Below are 17,666 nucleotides of genomic sequence, written 5' to 3' on the forward strand. Positions count from 1 at the left end.
ATAAACTGCTGTTAGCTTGGAAACTATATTAAGAGACTTGCTATAAATATGGATAAGCTGAGAATGAACCATTTCACAGGAAGGAGGTGAGGGGTTCAGTTATGATTCAGGTGGGCGAGCTTTTTGGTCCAGGAGACATCAACTTGATCTTTTTTGTGGCCTTTTAAAATGACTAATACTTGGGTTTCATTAGAGCAGTAGCCAAATGAAGTACAATGAGAAAATTTGACTTTTCTCATTGTTAGTGAAATGAACATCATATACTGAATTTTAAAATTCTTAATTGTATTTCATTATGAAAAACTGAAAGTTTAATTATGGAAGATATATTAGCATTGAGGTTAATATTTCTTTTAGTTTGCATTTTACTTGATGTGACTACTATATTCCATTTTTGCTTCAGTCCTTTTAATTTCATTCTTATTTAGGATATGTATAGGGAATAGAATATAGTTTGTTTCTTTTTTTTAAAGATTTTATTTATTTATTTGACAGAGAGAGACACAGCGAGAGAGGGAACACAAGCAGGGGGAGTGGGAGAGGGAGAAGCAGGCTTCCCACTGAGCAGGGAGCCCGATGTGGGACTCCATCCCAGGACTCTGGGATTGTGACCTGAGCCGAACACAGATGCTTAATGACTGAGCCACCCAGGCGCCCGAATATAGTTTGTTTCTTATCAGGTCTGTAGAGTAGTACCTTTTTAAAAGGGTTTGAGGCTTGGACCTTGAAGATGTGAATCAGCTATTCCCATAGATAGCTAACCACTTTAGTGTAATTTTTCTACACAAATGGACTATTTTCTATATTTTTGGACTCTCACATTTATTGCTTCTGATCAAGATTCAGCCTCGCTGAAAATAATCTCTTAAGGATTTGTGGTGCAGAAGGAGAAGTTAAATCTGCTTTTGAATCAACAGGTATTTTTTAACATGCCAAATGAATGCCACTATGAGACAGTGTTGTTAGCACTTTACAAGTATTAACCCATTGAATCTTACAATAATAGCCATTTGAGAGAGATGCTATTATTGAGCCCATTTTACAGATGAGAAAATTGCAGCCCAGAGAGGTTAAGTAATTTGATGAAGGTCACACAGCTCATAAATGGCAAAGGAGGGTTTGAATCCAGGCAGCCTAACCCCAGTCCATGCACTTAATAAAGCCTGAGAATTATCTGCATGGCAAAGTAAATTGAAGAGCTCTTATCTTCCACATGCTGTAATCTTAGTCTAAAGAAGCTCTCTTACTTTTTTAAGATTCTTATAATATTAAATATGTTCACCTGTTCTTTTTCAAGGATTTTATTTATTTATTTGACAGAGAGAGAGAGAGAGATAGCTAGAGAGGGAACACAAGCAGGGGGAGTGGGAAAGGGAGAGGGAGAAGCAGGCTTCCAGCCGAGCAGGGAGCCTGATGCGGGGCCTATCCCAGGACCCTGGGGATCATGACCTGAGCCGAAGGCAGACGCTTAATGCCTGAGCCACCCAGGCACCCCTATGTTCACCTGTTTTGAAAATAGGGTATTTATTTTACGTATGTCATATTAAGTGAAAAAAACCATAGATGACTACATATTATTTGTGTATGTGTGTACAATTATAAACCAAATAAAGTGGAGATTTCATTTATTTTTATCTAGATCATAGATTTAAATCTTGAATCTCTAATTATTTTATCATTAATGAAAATGTTGAATTACTTGAGTTAGCAATTTTAACGAAAATATATCCTGTATTCTTTTCCTTCTTCCTCTTGCTGTGTTATTTTCTGATAGTTGTGTGTATTTATCAGGCACTAGCAGTGGAGGCAAAGAAAATGGTCAAACTTAAAATTAGTCGATTTTGACAAAACTTAGTGGAATTGGTGAAAGATTCTTTAGTGTGAGGTAGAAATCACTGGAAAACATTTTATTTTGAATTCTATTCTGTTCTCTGTGTGAAAGTATAAATTAGAATTTATTTTGTTCCCCCTTTGGTCTTGCGTGCACGTGCGTGTGCGTGTATGTGTGTGTGTGTGTGTGTGTGTGTGTGAGAGAGAGAGAGAGAGAGAGAGAGAGAGAGAGAAAGGGATATGTTTTAATTTTGACAGTATTTATAACTTTAGAAAAAAATGTGATACTTGAAAAAATTAAGTGCTCTAATTTTTCAGATAGCTGAAGCACGATGCAGTTTACTGACTTGTACCTGTCCTCGTGTTTATCCTTTCTGCCTAGCATTTTCATTAAGTTGGCATATATATTGGATAGCGGGCTATGTCAGTTTAAAACTACTTGTTCTGGGCATGCCATTTATTTTGCTAAGCCTATAGCACTGGAGAGTATTAATAAAAGCATAATTTACTCTAAAGTGGCAGCCTCTTGAGACCCAGGAAACCTGCCTTTCTCTTGCCACTGAGAGAAGAAATTACTCAAGGCAAAATTAAAGGTAGTGAGCAGAGAGGAAAGAATTGATACTGAGATGGGGGGAAGAAAAAGGCACAAAATGTTGTCTTCAGAGAGAAATGGTGGGAAGACCTAGAGAGGAAAGGAAGCTTGGGCATCAAAGGAAGCTTGCATTCATACAGGAGTGTGAACTATAGATTAATGCCCAGGGTGAACCTGTGTGATACAGAAGCCAGGACCACAGGTTTGCCCAGCAGTCTTCTGAGAGTCAGCCCTGCAGGGCAGGGTCCCTACAATGGGCGTCTTGGCTGAGTCAGCCTAGGCTGGTGCATTTCCCATCTCTCCTTGGAGTTCCACATCTGTAAATTGCAGATACTCTAAAGATCTGCCGCAGGTATTTGCTAAATTCTTCAAGATTTTCATGAAGGCTCTCTTCTTCCTAGTTGTTAGAACCAAGTTAGTGGGTCTCTTGCAATTTCTTCTAGATCTATCAGTCTCCATAAACTCGTTACACTTTTCATTTTTTTTACTTAAATCTGATGATCAGTGATATTTTTTCAAAAATTGAGTATCACTTTTAAATAAAAGATTTATTTGACAGAGACATAGCGAGAGAGGGAACACAAGCAGGGGAAGTGGGAGAGGGAGAAGCAGGCTTTCCGCGGAGCAGGGAGCCTGATGTGGGGCTCGATCCCAGGACCCGGGGATCACGGCCTTAGCCGAAGGCAGATGCTTAATCACTGAGCCCTTTTTACTGAGTTCTTGGATGCCTTAAATATTTTATCAATTTCCAATTTATATATAATGTACGGATAGGCTTGATATTATTTTATGATCTCCAACAGCTTTAAAATTCCCTTGAGTTTATATTATACCAAAAATCATTGTAAAACCTAAATTCCTTAATAAAAGAAAGAAAAAGGAAGAAAATAATCTGAAGATAATTAGCTAGCACTTTAACGGTCCTCCTTGATTGATTCCGGCTTTGCTCTCAAGCACGCACACAACTACTAGCAAAAACATTTTCCCAGCTCATTGTAGGAGACCTTTTTTACACTTTCCTAGCTTCCCTGTATTTATATAAATAAGAAAAATAGTTTTGAAATAAAATTCTAGGAATACAAATTCTTAACATTTTTCTAGTACTAATCTTGCCAGATGTGTCATATTGCCAAAAACTTCAGAGAAATTAAGAGGCCTTATAGACGACGTTTTTTTCCTCGTAAACTAACTTACCTCCATCAATGTAAATATCACCATAGTAATAAAATTGGATTGCAGGGCAGTCGGTTTCAAGGATTTATTTATTCACTGGCATTTGATAGTTTAGTTTAGATAAAATAAAAATAAATTCCCTAGTCTCAAAAAGGAATCATTTAGTCTGATATTAAAAGATTTGTATTACATATTGATGTTCCTGGATGTCACTTTTAATCGGCACCTCTATTTCAAAGACTTTTTTCTGCCGAGGAACCCTGGATAACTGAGGAACTTACTTTATTTGCCAATGTAACTGTAGAAAATATAAGGGATGGTGTTTTTGTACAGTAATGAAATCAATTTTCTGTGTGATTAATGGAATCAGACAAGACATTTTGAGATAAGATTATATTACTAGTTTACTAAAGTGTTCATATTTCATTCATTTAGCTTTTACCTAAGATTTGTATTCATTTTTATACAGTATATTCTGTTTCTGCTCTTTACTAGGATTGAATGGTGTTATCTATAGAGTGTCTAATTATAGTCCTTATATATAGAACTTGGTAATTACTCGTAAATTCTGTTTTCTTTTGTAGATACATTTTGCAAAAGGAACTTAAGGGAAGGAGAAAAATACTTGCTTATTATTTTTAGTAAAATATGCTATAATTTAGTAAACTTGAATCTTCTAGCAGAGACATAATACAGAGTTAATTTTTAGATATACTGTGATGGTTCTTGAAAATACTGAGAATCAAAACTCTGACTCTTCAAGGCCAGTTTGCAATGTGAAACCATAGACTTTTAGGACTAGGATTTACTCTAGAAAATCCAGATAAAATATGTTCTGTTAGGATAATAAGGTTCAAAAATTTTGAATGACAATTTTATAGAACGAAAGTAGTAACTGGACCAAACACAGTTAGTTTTAGGTTAAATAGCATTAATGATTATTACTAAATTAAAAATCTGACCTCTTCAGCATCTTGATTAGCCAGCCCTCTGAGGAATGCAGCTAGGCAAATAGAGCACAAAGGTAAATATGATCCAGCTGCAGACCTCGTGGGAGAAAGAGAATTAAGCCAGTGTCAAGTGTGAGTAAGGGTATGGGAAAGGTATTTTAGGAAGTCACAGAAAGAGGCAAATAACCCAGCCTGAGACACTGGGGTGGTGTGTTGGAAGCCATGGCCATGGGACTGGGAGAGAGAAAGGGAAACCCAAGCTCGATTCTGGATTATGAATTAGTGGCAAGGACTGGATCTGAAGCATTAGTTCTCTGTGTACTTAGTGATCTTTTCACTCTATTCTTATACTGAACATCAATGAAAATAAAACAGTTATTATCATGAGATATTTAGTAGATCTTTTTTTTCCCAAGTCACTTAACATTACGGGATATTGACATAAGGGTACAATTTTCTTTAATTTCAGAGTCATTTAAATGTAGACAGGTCCTATTGCATGTGAGAAATTGATGTAAAAGATATGATAATTGGTTCTTAATATTTACTTGTACACAATTTAAGTTGACAAATCTATAAGGTTTTGCTTTGTTTTTCCCTTATAGGCTCCTTTTATTATTCATTTGGGAAATAGAAATTTGGATTAAAAAGCTGTTTTATTAAAACATAAAACGTTTAGAAAAATAAGTTATATGTCTGCTTCAAATACTTGCTTTTAGTAAATGGCCCATGTGAAAAAATAAGATACTCATTAGAATTCTTCCAAATTTAGGAAGCCGTGTCACAAGATTCAGAATCCAAATTTCAAGAGTTCTTATAAGCCAAACTCCTTAGGTTTCTGAATGGTAGTTGTATCTGGGTAGGATCTTACAAGATACAACTGTGTCTAATATTGAGAGTTGAATAATTTACACACATACCTCCCAAATATGCAGTGTATACAGTGCCTATTAACAAGTTGTGGGTATTTATGCGCATGAATTTAAGATTATTATTTAGCATTTATTGTAATAAGTGATCATTATCCCTTCCATTTATATTAACTATTGTATCTCAAATGTCTTCCCAGTGTGAGAAAAATATATTTGGAAGAAAATAGGACTGCTTTTTATTTTAATTCCTAATAAACTCATAGTGCAATATATACCTTTTTATGTGCCCTTATATCCAAAATATGCATATATTTGTTTTGAATAATTTTGGATTATAGTAAATTGAATTCTGATTTTTTTATTACTAATTGTATGACTTCAGGCAAATTATTTAACATCTTAACATTAGTGTATTCATCTATAAAATGAGATATTTTTAGAACTTATTTATAGGATTGTTTTAAGAATTAAATGAAATAATCCATACAAAACATCTAGTAGAGCTTGGCATACAATTATGTTCAATAAGTGTTAACCAGTCTATTGTTGTTATCATTGCCATCATTACTTTTCTAAACATAAAAATATGATCAGTAAATATTACATGTGTAAAAATTTTTCTTTTGGTGAAAGATAATGCTGTTTTATTTTTTTCTAGGTCCCAAATTTCCCTTAATTTCCATGACATAAAATTTACATTTAGCAATGGTTCTTTCATCAATACATACCTTCCTTATGTGCTCATAAGAATTTTTAATTGATATCCACATGCTTAGATTTCAAATCAATCTATAATATTCATCAGAGTCTTTGACACTTTCCTTTCATTCTATGCCAAATTCAAGTTGGGACTGGTTCTCAATTATCTGTAGCAGTGGATCAGATCTCTACAATTGGAATATCTACAAAAAAAGAACAAATCTTTTTTCAAATGTGCTAATAGTTCTTCAATCTAGGAGAGACACTAACAACGGTCACGTCTCTGTTATTGGCATGAGTGTATTGGCACTTTTAAAGGCCCCAGTATTATAGGGAGCAAGATGATTTTACAGAATTGCAAATTCCAGCATGGCTGTATCCCGGCTAAAAAGCAGGGAACTAAGAGGGATTGAAAGTGGCCCTAGAAAAGATCATAAATGCTTTAATCTTAATCCTGAGAGCAGCAGGGACCCATTGAAAGTTTTAAGCAGTGAAGTGGCAAAATAATTTTCTTTTTTTTTTAAGATTTTTAATTTATTTATTTGACAGAGAGAGAGTACAAATGGGGCAGTGGCAGGCAGAGGGAGAGGAAGAAGCAGGCTCCCCACTGAGCGGGGAGCCCAATGTGGGGCCCGATCCCAGGACCCTGAGATCACGACCTGAGCCGAAGGCAGGCGCTCAACCAACTGAGCCATCCAGGCGCTCCCAAAATATGATTTTCTGTTTAGAAGAGTCATCTTGGCTGCCACTGGATACTGAACTAAAGGGTCAAGGTTCCCTTTAGGTAGATTATTACAGTCATCTGCATGGGAAGTGCTGAACACCTGGATTAACATGGTAAGGAGTAAAGATGGATGTGAGGGCGCAGAGGAGAAGAGAGGCTTACTAGCTAGTTAGCATAGTTAGATCTGGAGTGAAGTAGACTTAGTGGGTTTAGGTGCTGTCAAGTTTCTGGCTTTGTTGTCATGGTGGGTTTGTCTTTTACATGCAAGGAAAGAGGAAATGGAACAAATTGGAATTGGAGGGAAGAAATGAACACCCTTGGTTTTGGACATCTTGTTTCTCATATCTCAGGTCAAAACTGTATTCTTGGGGTGCCTAGGTGGCTCAGTGGGTTAAGTATCTGACTCTTGATTTTGGCTAAGGTCATGATCTCAGGGTTGTGAAATCAAGCCCCACACTGGGCTCTGTCCTGGGCGTGGAGACTGCGTAAAATTCTCTTTCACTCCCTCTCCCTCTGCCCCTTCACCTGCTCTCTCTCTCTCTCTCTTAAAACAAAACAAAAAAACAACGGTGTATTCTCTTGTATACCTCCTGTGAATAATGTTAATCTTACATTTCTACACAACCTGATAGTTCCCAAAGTGCTTCCACATGTGCTACCTCATCTCACCGGTGACGTACTATGTGTGGAAAAAGGAGAGAATGCTCTCTATCTCCTTGTAGAAACCAAGGCTTAGAGATCAAACACATACAAATTGGCATGTCTAGAACTGAAGTCAAGGTAATTGTACGGTGATCAAATAAGAATCTTTTTGGGTCAAGAAAAAAGCTTACATGAAGAGAAGGTAGCAGGATTTACAAGGAACTTCTCCTGTCTTCATTGAAAAGAAAAATCTCTCTATGCTTAAAAATGTGCTAGTCTTGCTGAGAAACCCGAAGAGCATTTTCTATCAAAAAGCAGTGCACAGCAGGTAAATGCTATGATGATATTTGCTTAAAGAGTTTAAAATTTGTTAAAAGGAGGCTCACACCAGGATCTTACATGTCAATTTTCCACATGCATTTTATAAGTTAGAAATGCTGTAAATAGTGTATTTTGTAGTGAAAAACTGACAATGTTGCCTTCAGTATGTGAAAGCAAACTCAGAAAAATGCTTTTTAAAAAAATAGATTATGATTACAGTTCAGTAAATTATTATATGCTCATCAGTTGGAATTCATATTTATGTAGCAATGGGGATTTTTTAATGCAATTACTAAATTTAAAATCTATAAAATTCCCAGTGGTTTATTTATTAAAGAACTTAAAGAACTATAATTTATGCTGAAGAGAAATGAAATAACCTTGAATTTGGCTTTTAACAAAAATGCATTGAATGACAAATGAAAAATCATTGTATCAAATGATATATAGAGTATACATACTGTCACAGTATCTATGCATATTTCTCTTGCAGAACTGGGTGGGGGAGTAGGCAAATTTGAAGAATAGGCAGTGGGCCAGTAGCCTTTTGCATCTGGCAGATGCAGACTTAGGCTCGAATCCCAGATCTACTGATGTTTGACTTGGTATCCTTGGCACATAGTTCACCTTTGTTGGTCTCCCTGTCTTCATCTGTAAACCTGGGTTAGTAATACTTTATATGGTGTTAAGAGGACTAAATACAAAAAATTATTTATACATGCCACAGATATATATATTGATGGACAACTATGTGCTAAGCACTACTTTATTTTTTATCATTTTATTTTATTTTATTTTCATCAAGATAAGTGTATTCTTTAATTCCCATCCCCTATTTACCTCACACCCCCACCCACCTCCCCTCTGGTAATGATCAGTTTGTTCTTCATAGTCTGTCTCCTGGTTTGTCTCTCTCTTTCTCTCTCTTTTTTCTTTGTGCCTCTGTTTTGTATCTTAAATTCCACATATGAGTGAGATTGTGTGGTATTTGTCTTTCTCTGACTGACTTATTTCACTTAGCATTATACTCTCTAGCTCTATCCATGTTGTTGCAAATGGCAAGATTTCATTCTTTTTTATGGCTGAATAATATTCCACCACACACAGACACACACACACACACACACACACACACACACACAGACACACACACACACTACCTCTTCTTATCCATTCATCTATTGATGGACACTGGGCTGCTTCCATAATTTGACTGTTGTAGATAATGTTGCAGTAAACACAGGGGTGCATGTATCCCTTTGAATTGGTGTTTTTTTATTTTGGGGGTAAATACCCAATAGTGTGATTACTGGATCATAGGATACTTCTATTTTGAATTTTTTGAGGAACCTCCATACTACAGTGGCTGCACCACTTCACATTCTCCCCAACAGTGCAAGAGGGTTCCTTTTTCTCCACATCCTTGTCAACACTTGTTTCTTGTGGTTTTGATTTTAGCCATTCTGACAGGCATGAGGTGATATCTCATTGTAGTTTTGATTTATACTTCTCTGATAAGTGATGTTGAGCATCTTTTCATGTGTCTGTTGGCCATCTTGATGTCTTCGTTGGAGAAATGTCTGTTCATGTCTTCTATTTTTAATTGGAATATTTGTTTTTTGGGAGGGTATTGAGTTGTATGAGTTATTTATATATTTTTGATACTAACCCTTTATCAGATATGTCATTTGCAAATATCTTCTCTCATTTAGTAGGGGCCCTTTTAGTTTTGTTGATTGTTTCCTTTGTTGTGCAGAAGAAGCTTTTTATTTTGATGAAGTCCCAATAGTGTATTTTTGCTTTTGTTTCCCTTGCCTCTGGAGACATATCCACTAAGAAGTTGCTATGGCTGATGTCAAAAAGGTTACTCTCTGAGCTCTCCTCTAGGATGTTTATGGTTTCAGGTCTTACATTTAGGTCTTTAATCTGTTTTGAGTTTATTTTTCTGTATGGTAAAAGAAAGTGGTCCCATTTCATTCTTTTGCATGTAGCTGTCCAGTTGTCCCAATACCATTGGTTGAAGAGACTATCTTTTCCTTTAGATATTCATTCTTCTTTTGTCAAAGATTAATTGGCCATATAATCATGGTTTTATTTCTGGGTTTTCTGTTCTAATCCGTTGATCTATGTGTTTATTTTCATGCCAGTACCATACTGTATTAGTTTCTACTGCTTTATAATATAACTTTAAATCTGGAATTGTGATACCTCCACTTTTGTTTTTTCTTTTTCAAGATAGCTTTGGCTATTTGAGGTCTTTGGGGTTCCATACAAATTTTAGGATCACTTGTTCCATTTCTGTAAAAAATGCTTTTCGTATTTTGATAGAGATTGCATTAAATCTGTAGATTGCTTGGAGTAGTATATACATTTTAACAATATATATTCTTCCAACCCATGAGCATGAAATGTCCTTCTGTTTCTTTGTGTTGTCTTGAATTTCTTTTGTCAGTGTTATATAATTTTCAGAGTACATATCTTTCACCTCTTTGGTTAAGTTTAATTCCTAGATATTTTATTGTTTTTGGTGCAGTTGTAAATGGGACCATTCTCTTAATTTACTTTCTGATGCTTCATTATCAGTGTACAGAAATGCAACAGATTTCTGTACATTGATTTTTATATCCTGCAGCTTTACTGGATTCATTTATCAGTTCTAGCAGTTTTTGATGGTGTCCTTAGGGTTTTCTATATATAGGGCACATCATTTGCAAATAGTAAAGTTTTACTTCTTCCTTACCAATTTGGATGCCTTTTATTTCTTTATGTTGTCTAATTGCTATGGCTAGGACGTCTAGTACTATATTAAATAAAAGTGGTGAGCGTGGACATCCTTGTCTTGTTCTTGACCTTAGGGGAAAAACTCAGTTTTTCACCATTGAGTATGATGTTGGCTGTGAGTTTTCCATATAAGGCCTTTATTATTTTGAGATGTGTTCCCTCTAGTCTTACTTTGCAGAGGATTTTTATCATGAATGAATGTTGTACTTTGTCAAGTGCTTTTTCTGAATCTATTGAAATGATTATATGGTTTTTATCATATCTCTTATTGATGTGATATATTATAATGATTGTTTTTCAAATATTAAACCACCTTTGCATTCCAGGAATAAATCCCACTTGATTGTGGTGTATTTTTTTAATGTATTGTTGGATTCAGTTTGCTAATATTTTGCTGAGAATTTGTGCATCATATTCATGTAGTTTTCTTTTTTTGTGGTGCCTTTATCTGGTTTTGGTATCAGGGTGATATTGGCCTCATAGAATGAATTTGGAAGTTTTACTTCCTCTTGTATTTTTTTGGAATAGTTTGAGAAGAAGGAGTATTAACTTCTCTAAATGTTTGGTAGCATTTGCTTGTGAAACCATCTGGTCCTGAACTTGTTTTTTGGGAATTTTTTGATTACTGATTCAATTGTATTGCCGGTAATTGGTCTGTTAAAATTTTCTATTTCTTCCTGCTTTTGTTTGGTAGGTTATGTGTTTCTAAGAATTTATCCATTCTAAATTGTCCAATTTTTTATCATTGAAGTTTTCATAATATAATATTCATAATATTCTGTGGTGTTGGTTGTTATTTCTTCTTTTTCATTAGTAATTTTGAGTCCTCTTTTTTTTTTTTTTAATGAGTCTTGCTAGTGGTTTATCAACTTTATCTTTTCAAAGAACCAGCTCCTGGTTTCATTGATCTGTTCTACTATTTTTGTTGTTGTTATTTAATTTCTATATCATTTATTTCTGCTCTAACCTTTATTACTTCCTTCCTTTTGTTAGGTTTGGGTTTTGTTGTTGTTCTTTTTGTAGCACCCTTGGGAATAAGGTTTGGGAATTTTCTTACTTCCTGAGGTAGGCCTGTATTGCTATAAACTTCCCTCTTAGAACCACTTTTGTTGAATCCCAAAGAATTTGGATCATTGTGTTTTCATTTTCATTTGTTTCCATGTAATTTTTTTTTTTTTTGATTTCTTGGTTGACACATTCATTGTTTAGTAGCATGCTATTTAACTCCCATGTATTTGTGCTCTTTCCAGTTTTTTTCTTATGGTTGATTTTTACTTTCATAGCATTGTGACCAGAGAAGATACATGGTATGACAGATTGTTTTGAATTGTTGAGACTTGTTTTGTGGCCTAATATGTAGTCTATTCTGGAGAATGTTCTGTGTGCATTTGAAAAGCTGCTGTTTTAGGATGGAATGTTCTAAATATGTCGGTTAAATCCATGTGATCCGGTGTGTCATCCAAATCCACTGTTTCCTTGTTGGTTTTCTGTTTGGATGATCTGTCCATCAATGTAAGTGGGGTGTTAAAGTCCCCTTATTTCCTTTATGCTTTTATTAGCACCTTTATGTATCTGCATGCTCCCATGTTGGGTGCACAAATATTTACAATTGCTATATCCTCCTGTTGGATTGTCCTCTTTATTATTATATAGTGTTCTTCTTTGTCTTTTGTTACAGTCTTTGTTTTAAAGTCTATTTTTTCTGATATAAGTATTGCTACTCTGGTTTTCTTTTGACATCCATTTGCATGATAAATGTTCCTCCATCCCCTCATTTTCAATCTGCAGGGGTGTTTTGGTCTGAAATTAGTCTCTTGTAGGCAGCATATAGATGGGTGTTATTTTTTATTTTTTTATCCACTCTGTCACCCTATGTCTTTTAATTGGGAGTGTTTAGTCCATTTACATTCAAAGTAATTATTGATAGGTATGTATTTATTGCCATTTTCTACTTGTTTTGTGGTTGTTTCTATAGATTTTCTCTGATCCTTTCTTCCCTTGATCTTTCTTTAATGGTTTGTTGGCTTTAGTGATGTACTTGGATTACTTTCTCTTTTTTTCTTTGCATATCTGTTATTGGATTTTGATTTGTGGTTACCATTAAGTTTGTATATAACATCTTCTGCATATTACAGTCTATATTAAGTCGATGGTTGCTGAAGTTTAAACCCATTTTTAACTCCTCTTCCCCCACGTCCACATTTTAGATATGTGGTGTCATATTTTATATCCTTTTATTTTATGAATCCCTTGACTGATTTTTACAGAAATACTTATTTTCACTGTTTTGGGGGGCTTTTTATTTATTTTATTTTTTTACTTTTTATACTCTCATTTATGATCTTTCCTTTCCATTCAAAGAATTCTCTTTAATATGTCTTCTAGGGATGGCTTAATGGTCATGAAGTTTTTAGTTTTTGTCTGTCTGAGAAACTCTTTATCTCTCCTTCTATTCTGAATGATAGCCTTGCTGGATAGAGTATTCTTGGCTGCAAATTTTTCCCTTTTGGTACTTTGAATATATCATGCCACTACATTTAGGCTGTCAATGTTTCTGAAGAAAAATCCACTGATAGCCTTATGGGGTTTCCTCTTATATGTAACTGCCTTCTTTTCTCTTACTGCTTTTACAGTTTTTTGTTTATTGCTACATTTTGCCATTTTAATTCCTATGTGTCCTGGTGTGGACCTCCTTGACTTAGATTTTTAGGGGGATTTCTGTACCTCCTGGATCGGTATTTCTGTTTCCTTCCCCAGATTAGGGAAATTTTCACCTATTATTTCTTCAAAAACATTTTCTACCCCCTTATCTCTCTTCTTCTGAGATTCCTATAATGTGAATGTTATTATGCTTGATGGAGTCACTGAGTTCCCTAAGACTATTTGCAATTTGCTTAATTTTCTTTCCTCTCCTTTGCTCAGCTTGGGTACTCTTCATTATTCTGTCTTCCAGGTCATGCGTTTGTTCCTCTGCTTCATACAGTCTGCTATGTATTCTATGAATTGTATTTCATTTGTTGTGTTCTTGATCTCTGATTGGTTCTTTTTTATCTCTGTGTTAAGGTTCTCACTGATGTCTTCCACTCTTTTCTCAAGTTCAGTGAGTATCTTTATGATCATTGCTTTAAATTCTCTATCAGGCATATTACTTATATCTGTTTTGCTTTGGTGTCTTGCCATGGTTTGGCTCTGTTCCTTCATTTGGGAGATATTTCTCTGTCTCCTCCTTTTGTCTGACTTTCTGTGTCTGTTAGTAAATTCAGGCATTTCTTTTGCTCTTAATGATAATAGCCTCATGAAGAAGAGGTCTGAAGTGCCCTGCAGCACAACGTACCCTGTTCTCCGGGGCCTGGCACTTCAGGGAGCATCTCCTATGTCTGTTATGTGTGCTCTGCTGTTGTGTCTTGGCCTCTTTTTCCTTTCCAGTTGTCTGAAGAGGCTCTCTTTGCCTCTTATGGGCAGTGTTTGGTCCTCAGCAGGGGTGGGGTGCATTTTAACAAGTTGTGAGGTGCTCTGCTTGCTAAAGGAGACCTACCACTGCGAGAAGTGAAGTCCCACAAAACACAGGGGTCAGGAGATATGTTGGCCAGGTTTGCATTGGTCTTCTGAGGGCGGGTTCTGCAGCACCAGGACTGAGGGGAGCATGACTGTGAAAGCCTAAGGGGGAGGGAGGGCAGGCTTGGTGCAAGCCAGTTAGGTAATGAGTGTTGTGGCTGATTCCTGCAGGTGGTGGTTGTTTATGCTAGGGGTGGGGAAAAGAGCAACTGCCAGCTCCTTTGCTTCTGCAGGGCTCTCCCTGTGATCACTCTTTCTCTGGGCCTTGCTCTAAGATGAGCAAATCACTCTCCCTCCCACCTGCTCCTCCCTTCATCCCCCCAGCATTTTTCAAACTGCTGGTTCTAGGCTGTATCTGCATAGGTTATTTGTCCTACTGTCTCTTTAAGGGCAGGGATTCTGCTTATTAATGTCTTCTGGGCTTCCCTTGAACCCAAAATTTTGACCCCTCTTGTTTTCAAAGGCAAATATCACAGGGATTCATCGTCTCTGTGCACTCCCCAGTGTGAAAGACTGTTTTCTGTCCTTCACCACACCACTGGTTCCCTCCCTACATAAAAATCCTGTATACTGTATTTATCTTGGGTATCTTAACTAAATTAGCATACCTTGTTAGCAGTGGTAGACATGAATAGTTGGCATACAACTGACCACCTGTGGGGGAAAATGTTTTAGCTATAGTCTGAGAACATACACAGCTGAGAATGTCAGTTAACACTCTGAAGATTGTATTATAGTGGAATCTACTTAATTGTAATATCCCTATGGAATCCAAAACTGTACAGCTTAAATATTTACCACAGTTATTAGAGAGGTTTATATTATATACATTCTCATTTTCACTTTTAGGATTTCCTTCAGGATCAGTAGTTTATGGTAGAACGACACATCTTTAAAAGCAGCTGTAGTAAAGCACATGAGTAGCATGAAATTGCCAGAGGTCTATGTGGCACATAATGTGTCTTGCAGAAAAATAAATTCAGTTATTTGCAGAAGACAGTGTTTCAGATGTCTCTGCCACAAAAATAGCAATTTAAAACATTGACAAGTAGCTCAACTTGGGAAATGGAAAATTGACATGGTTCTCAGGTCAATCTTTATCAATCACTTCTTAACTCACCCACTTAGCAATTTGGTTACTAAAAAGGTTTTCATTGTTCCTAAAAAATGATGTATCTAGCTTTCACCTGCTCAATATAGTCATATACAGTACCATTGCATTCTGTAGCAATAGTGGAACCTCACCAAAACAGAAATCTAGAAAATATTCATTGAATTTAATGATGTAAGCAAAGTCCATAGGAAGAAAACAATATTGATTGGCTACAGAAGATATTGAGCTGATTTACATGTGACACATTATGTATTACTATTGGTTTCTGTTTAGCAAAAGTGTCTGGTAGGATTTCTTTGGTGAAATCTTCTGAACTCACATGTATAATATTCTCAAGTTCATAAAATTTACATGTAAGTACCTGAATATATTGTCTATATTATACATTAGTGTTAGGAAACTTCATTTTCATGACTTCATTTTAGTCTAAAAATGTTGCTATAGGTATTACCTGTAGGACCTTTGCAAATACTTTAACCTTTTGAATAAGCTCTCCTTCTTCAGGAAATGCTTTGTAAAATTATGGTGAAAATGGTTGAAGTTAACTGTGATATAATAATTTTGATGGAATATAAAACAAAGTCAGTCACCATTGAGTTGATAGATCATCTGTTCCAGTACTTATTTCTTTTGAAATTGGACACTCAGGTTAGTTACTCTCAACTTAATTAGTAATGTGTACCATGCTTGATTAAATTAAATTAAATGCAATGCATAGTTGTAGCCTACTTCTTCAAAATGGGCTATATATAATTAATGATATGAATTACTTTGAAGTCACCATTGATTACCCATGCTAATGCAGAGGCACAGAGTTCATTGAAGACATTATACTATTTCTTTTGAAGTAAATTGTATGCTTTTATGTTGAATATTAACAGATATATAAGTTGCTTAATTATTTGGGCCATTATTTGGCCTTTCCCCTTGAATTGTTTAGCATCTACTAACTCAGTTGACAGTAGAGGATTCCTGCTGGTAGACATTGTTATCTTCTTTCTTTTAGTTTGTTCTGTCTTTATAATCTGTCTCTTACCACGTCTTTGATTTACCTTGCTAACCCTACCATTTTAACCCCAAACCCTATGTCTTATTTTATTGGAGCATGGCCACATCACCAATAAACCATACAATTGCACTCATGCCCTTTGTTAAGTGGTCCCCTCTCCCTAGAGTACATTTCTACTTTCTTTTCCACACAACCAAATCGAGACACAGGACTAATGTAGAACTCTGCAAAAAATTCCCTAACTGCCCATCTCTTTTCCCTAGAAAGAATAGGTTGAACTTTCTTCTGGGTTCCCATAGGATTTTATACATACAATTTAGCACATCCTGTGATAATAAGTAAAACATATTAGGTAGTTACTGTCAGGCACTGGCATTATCTTGGCTACTTCTCAATATCACCATATACAGTAAATACTCTTACCCCCAGTTCATGGATGAGAAACCTGAAGTACAGAGTTTATGTAAGCTTCTCAGTCTTACCCAGCTAGTAAGGTGGCTTGAGTCATCGTTCAAACTTAAGAATTCACCTTCAGATTCTTCCTTCTTAACCAGTTTGCTATTGTACATCTATAGACTGAATTGTAAGTAGTTCTATGTGTATATTCCATTATACCTTTCTTTTCCCATCTCAGTATTGATTTTCTTGAGACTATATTTAAATCCATGGTATTCAAAATACCATTTAATAGATACTTTGTAAATATTTGCAGAATCGTTGTGGAGTGACAAGTTACAAGTGTGTCTTTCTTATAGGAATGCTTTAGTAGTCTTTTGTTTTGAGACATTTGTAAAAATTTTGCTTTTTCATTCAGCTCTTCTAAACATAACCTTGTTTTAGAACCTTCAGCTAAAGTCACAGTCATAGTAGGAGGACAGAGAAAGGTCAGGGGATCTCTAATATGAAAGAAAATGCCTTCAGGATATTAAATCCTAATAGCAAAAAATTAGCGTGTGTGTGTGTGTGTGTGTGTGTGTAAATTCTGACTGTTTTGATATAATTGAATAATAGTTATAGGAAGTTATAACATCTCTTGTATAAATTAATAGTGGAGTTTCACCCTGTTCTAGGTGCTCTGAACATTGTCCACCTAGAGGCAAGAGTCAGATTAAGTAACAATTGCCATGATTGAGACCGGAGCTTCTAAGTCAATATACATCTTTCTAAGTCTAAGCTCTGTTGTATATTCAGAAAGTTACTTAAATTCTCTGAGCAAAAAAAAAAAAAATTCTCTGAGCTATGACTTGCCACTTAATAACTATGCAGCTTACTTAAATTCTCTTCATCTCAGTGAAACAGGATAAAAACATAGCCTACCTCTGTTTTTTGTTTTGTGATGATTAAGTCACAGAACACTCAAAGTGCTCAGCATGTTGCCTATACATACAACTTGCTGAACAATAA

The 17,666-nt window shown here is 35.6% G+C and overlaps 1 protein-coding gene across 5 annotated transcripts in view; it reads left to right on the forward strand.

Annotated features, from left to right (window-relative positions):
* The window catches only part of NKAIN2 (sodium/potassium transporting ATPase interacting 2), a 965,996-nt gene that overhangs the window by 272,199 nt on the left and 676,131 nt on the right, over positions 1-17,666 (forward strand). The window contains exon 2 of one of the 5 annotated variants that reach the window (XM_073893867.1): positions 13,648-13,684. The exons of the other annotated variants lie outside the window; for them this stretch is intronic. Coding sequence (XP_073749968.1) covers positions 13,658-13,684 — 27 coding nt within the window. The 5' untranslated portion in view covers positions 13,648-13,657. The remainder of the gene's footprint in view (positions 1-13,647; positions 13,685-17,666) is intronic. 5 annotated transcript variants of the gene reach the window in all.

This window comes from Callorhinus ursinus, unplaced genomic scaffold (genome assembly GCF_003265705.2).
Source record: "Callorhinus ursinus isolate GAN/ISIS: 27379988/994484 unplaced genomic scaffold, GSC_fseal_2.0 scaffold6, whole genome shotgun sequence".
Lineage (NCBI taxonomy): Eukaryota > Metazoa > Chordata > Mammalia > Carnivora > Otariidae > Callorhinus > Callorhinus ursinus.